We start from the raw sequence: 5000 nt of genomic DNA, 5'->3' as shown, positions 1-5000 counted from the left end.
CATATTTTATTTTGGTATAATAAGCGTAATCTAGAGGCCTTTGCCTTTCATATAAGCCACTTCTGATACCAACTGATCAACTAGAAGTCAACTTATTATTTGTTGCTCCTAAAACTTGGATACACGACAAGACTTTAGTCAGGTAGTGTAATATTACCCTTAATCCACAGCCTGGTCAAACAGATCTCGGCACATGTGCGAATGTAGTCCAATTGTAGTCCATTCGCTTATGATGACGACAGCGCAAGGGCTGGTGACGCAATCAACTGTATCGATCAACAAGAATTAACAACAAAAAAAAAGTTCAATTTTGGGTGAACTATCCCTTAAAGTCAAATTGTGGTTAAGTAAGATGTTGTGCTTGACAGGAATCGTTCTTGTGATGACTATTAAACCTGGGGTCTCTCAGAGTGCTGATAATATCGACCGAGAAGGAACTACTCCAAATGTGACCACCGTTGAGACCTTACTGGACCTTATTAGGTAAAAACTGCATCCCATTTTCTACTTCTATAGAAAGATCATATACAGCTTCCACTTTCTTCACAATAAAAATGTATCTTGGCTCTTAAGAGGGTGGAAGGTTATAAATGTTCACTGTGATTCCCAAAATGGTTGTAATATGAACATGCACTGTAAAAACTGCAGGGTTTCACACAATTCCTTCATGTTGTCCCAACACAAATAGAGTAAGTTATCTTAAGTGGACCGAACATAAAACAATGAAGTTGTCCCAAAAAAACCTCCAGAATTGTGTTGATTCAGCTCATTTTAAATAAGTAGTTTGAACAAGCAGCAAAAATATACTTTTAGTGTGCGTGAGTAGCTGTAAACTCGTATTTAAGAGTCCTATCCTGAACGTTTAACCTAATAATCATCATCATCTCATGTGGATTAGCTCAACCAAGTCGTAAGAGACTAGGCCCCTTGACCATACAGCGGAAAGTAGGCTTTCAATTCATGTGCGAAAACCATACCTGTCACATTGGGATGTAAAAATAAGGGATACCCCCCCCCCCCCCCCCCCCCCCCCCCCCCCCAAAGACCCTCCCCCCATTAAACTTATGTTCACTGTATAATTTAAATATTCAGATTAAAATGCAGCGAATGAATCTCTTATTAGATTTTTCATTGGATTACATTAACAGAGGTGTCACTTAAATTGCACAGATCCATAATGAAGGCATTTGACAAGACAAAATTGTTGTGTTAAAAGAAAACCAACTAAGATCGATATGTTTAGATATCATTATTATTATTATTATTATATGTGTATTTGTCTGATCAAACACGCACCCAAAATCCAGAGTGTCCACTTTCACTCTGCTTCTAATTGTATGTACAGAATCTGTTTGGGAAACAGCGTCTATTTATCACTATGGAGCGCGTCAGCTGACAGTCACGCACCGCTACACGACTGTTTCAAGGATTGCATAGGAGGGGCAATGGCGCCTGTAATGAAAAAGGAAAGGGAATCCTGCCAATTTTTTATTTATTTCAAACCGTTTTCATGCCTACATAAAAATTAAAGCACAGAACAGATTCACATTTAAGAGCAAGGGGCGTCCCCTGGTGGTTCAGCGGTATGGGTTGCATATAGGGAGGATTGGCTGTTTGATGTTTATTGCCACCCTTCATAGAAAGATAAAAAATATGGGAGAAATACAGAAAAATACCTTTACGGGAGGATAACGGGATAGAATTTTAAAATACAGGAGAATCCCAGAAAAAACGGGAGGGTTGACAGGTGTGGCGAAAACAGATAATGCTGCATTGCAATGTGTATTATAATAAAAGTTAAAGTGATTTTTGAAGGTAAACCTATTGTAAGAGACTCCAAAATGAAATTAAGAAACCCTTAAAATAGTATAATAGGGACACTTTAATAATAATAATAATAGGTGATAAATGTATTCATAATCAATTTTCATAATAATAATAATATAATAATGATAATAGGTGATACATTTATTCAAAATCAATTTTCATATAATAATAATAATAATAATAATAATAGGTGATACATTTATTCATAATCAATTTTCATAATATAATAATAATAATAATAATAATAATATAAAATAATAATAATAATAATATAGTGATACATTTATTCATAATCAATTTTCATAATAATAATAATAATAATAATAATAATAATAATAATAATAATATGTGATACATATTTATCATAATCAATTTTCATAATAATAATAATAATAATAATAATACTAATAATAATAATAATAATGGTGATACATTTATTCATATCAATTTTCTATAATAATAATAATAATAATAATAATAATAATAATAAAGGTGATACATTTATTCATAATCATTTTTCATAATAATAATATAATAATAATAATAATAATAATAATAATAATAATAATAAGTGATACATGTATTCATAATCATGTTCATACTAATATATACAATAATAATAATAATGATAATAGGTGATACATTTATTCAAAATCAATTTTCATAATAATAATAATAATAATAATAATAATAAGTGATACATTTATTCAAAATTAATTTCAATATAATAATAATAATAATATAATAATAATAATAATAATAATAAGTGATACATTTATTCATAATCAATTTTTCATAGTAATAATAATAATAATAATAATAATAATAAGTGATAAATTTATTCATAATCTATTTTCATTGCAGTAAAAACACAGTTCTGCATCGATATATAAACCATTTTAGGTATGACTTATTTGTCCAAATATTTTGGTATATGTTTCTTTTCATGTGATTTGCTTTTCTCATCTCTTCATAGGAATATGGTTTCCTGAGAATCTTGTGCAAGCCTGTTTTCAGCAGGTAAAATGATGTCATTTTAACAAAAATATTCCTTCATGCAAATGTAATATTCTGTTCAAATAAACCTCATCTGTGTTTTAGTATAAGACACAGCGCAGAGAGATCGAAGCAACTAAACCCAACATAAACGCAACTAATGCAACTGCATTTCCACCATTCACCACCATTATTTCAACTGTTGCACAGGTGAGAAAGAGACTGGTTGAATTAGAAAAAAAGACGGATGGTAAATGTGTTTAAAATAGTGTAAAGAAAAATTAACGTTTTTTTATTCTTTGTTTATGCTTTAGAATTTGACCAAAGACTACAAGATTGTGGGCTCATATTCAGATGGCCATTAATGTCCTCGGGTCTCATCGTATTTTGTGTGACTTTCGGCTTGGTCATTGGCAAGATGGGTGAAAGGGGACGAATCCTGCTCGAGTTCTTCGATGCTCTGAATGAGGCCACGATGCGAATTGTTCAGATTATCATGTGGGTCAGTTTTTACACATTACAGGCATGTCCATAATGCCGGAACTAGCATCAGTATTCTTCATATGCTAACTAAAAGAAACATCCTCTTTTTTTGGAAATAGTCACATTTTTACATTTTAGCTTAGCATAAATCATTGAATCGGATTAGACCGTTAGCATCTCACTTAAATGACCAGAGTTTTGATAATTTTTTATTTAAAGCTGGACAGTTCTGTAGTTGCATCCTGTACAACGAATTAATAAATAAATAAAATAAAAGTTGCTATTTTATAGACCGATTATGTCTAGGAACTATACTCTAATTCTGGCATGATAATCTATCTACACCTTAGCAACCACATATAGTCCAGCCCGACATTGTTCACACCCCCAGGTGTATGAATAATGTCAAGCTTGACTGTAGGCGTTGGCTAAAGTACTTCAAAAACATAATAAGTTACTAATTACATCATTGTACTTAAATTACATTGGTCATTACTTTGTCTGTAAAGTTACTCAATTGATAGTTTTCAGTCACGTGACCTGTACGGAGACTTGGTGGGCAAAAAAATAATGGGCCGTGATGGCAGCTACACTGGAACGTCCATAGAAATGCAGAACAAACTGGTAATTTTCAATCCGTTTCAAGCTACGAATATTTGGATCATACATCAACAGAACAGAACCAAGATGATGATCCCTGTAAATTGTAGGCACGTGCAATCTATATTCTGCACCCGAAACCATATTTTCAGTCATTTAAAAACGGTCATGTCCCTGTCAGAGCTCCAATTCTTACATTATCTTTGGATATTCCTCAGAGATTTAATCATTAGTGATGGCGTTAAAGTGGGCAAGTGCAGGGGCGTTGCTAGACATAAAGCTCTACTGGGGCACTAGATCTAAATCTATCAGGAGGCATGCTTAGTAAGATCACCATCATATTGTTTAAACTTTAGTTTCGTCCACTTGCAAAAGCAAAAAAGGCTGTTACGGCGGTTTTACAACGCATGAGCGGCGCGTAACACGCAGGTAGCCTGCTTTTTTGGCGCGCATGTTTACTACTGGGACTCTCAGAAGAAGAGCAGCGCATGCGAGAGGCGCACGTGTTTTTTGCGCACACGCGGAGATGCGTCAGTTTGCTTTTTGATTAAACACACTGCTTTCACCAGCGTTGGTTCGGTTGCACATAGAGAATAACGTCTTTATTTCTGAATCGCCACTCTTAATAAATACACTTGCATATGATATGAAGTAAATCATATCTCAGTGCATTTACTGGGGCACTGGAGATTTTACTGGGGCACGTGCCCCAGTGAATTGGGTCTAGTGACGCCCCTGGGCAAGTGTCTGCTTTTATATTTGGTGTGGTTACTTTTACTTACATTAATATTTGCTGGTAGGAAAAATCTATCCGTTAACTTCTGATATTTATACTTTAAAATATAAATTGAAATGCAAGTCAATTGCAGTTGATCTGCAAGTTAGTATAGAAACTGTACAAAAATCAATCAAACACTCTGACAGTTATCGGTAGCATGGATTGTTATGGGTCAGTGATGGTACTATTTAAATCCATCAATTTCTCCTTTTGGTGGTTCTTTCTTTGAAGGCATTCTGTTGAAGCACAGCTCAGGTATGTCTCATCGTTGGTTAGTAATGCTAAACCTTATTGCACAACAATTATCCAGCTTTTG

The 5000-nt window shown here is 33.6% G+C and overlaps 1 protein-coding gene and 1 long non-coding RNA gene across 2 annotated transcripts in view; both read left to right on the top strand.

Moving 5' to 3' along the window:
* slc1a1 (solute carrier family 1 member 1) overlaps positions 1–5000 on the top strand; it is a 48520-nt gene that overhangs the window by 16490 nt on the left and 27030 nt on the right. Inside the window, exon 4 of the mRNA XM_056462402.1 lies at positions 369–483. Coding sequence (XP_056318377.1) covers positions 369–483 — 115 coding nt within the window. The remainder of the gene's footprint in view (positions 1–368; positions 484–5000) is intronic.
* Positions 2811–3183, top strand: LOC130232476 (uncharacterized). The gene is made up of 3 exons (XR_008838114.1): positions 2811–2847; positions 2929–3033; positions 3138–3183. It is a non-coding gene; the product is annotated as an uncharacterized LOC130232476 (long non-coding RNA).

Source organism: Danio aesculapii, chromosome 7 (genome assembly GCF_903798145.1).
Source record: "Danio aesculapii chromosome 7, fDanAes4.1, whole genome shotgun sequence".
Taxonomy (NCBI): domain Eukaryota; kingdom Metazoa; phylum Chordata; class Actinopteri; order Cypriniformes; family Danionidae; genus Danio; species Danio aesculapii.
This window is presented reverse-complemented; position numbering and strand designations above follow the sequence as displayed.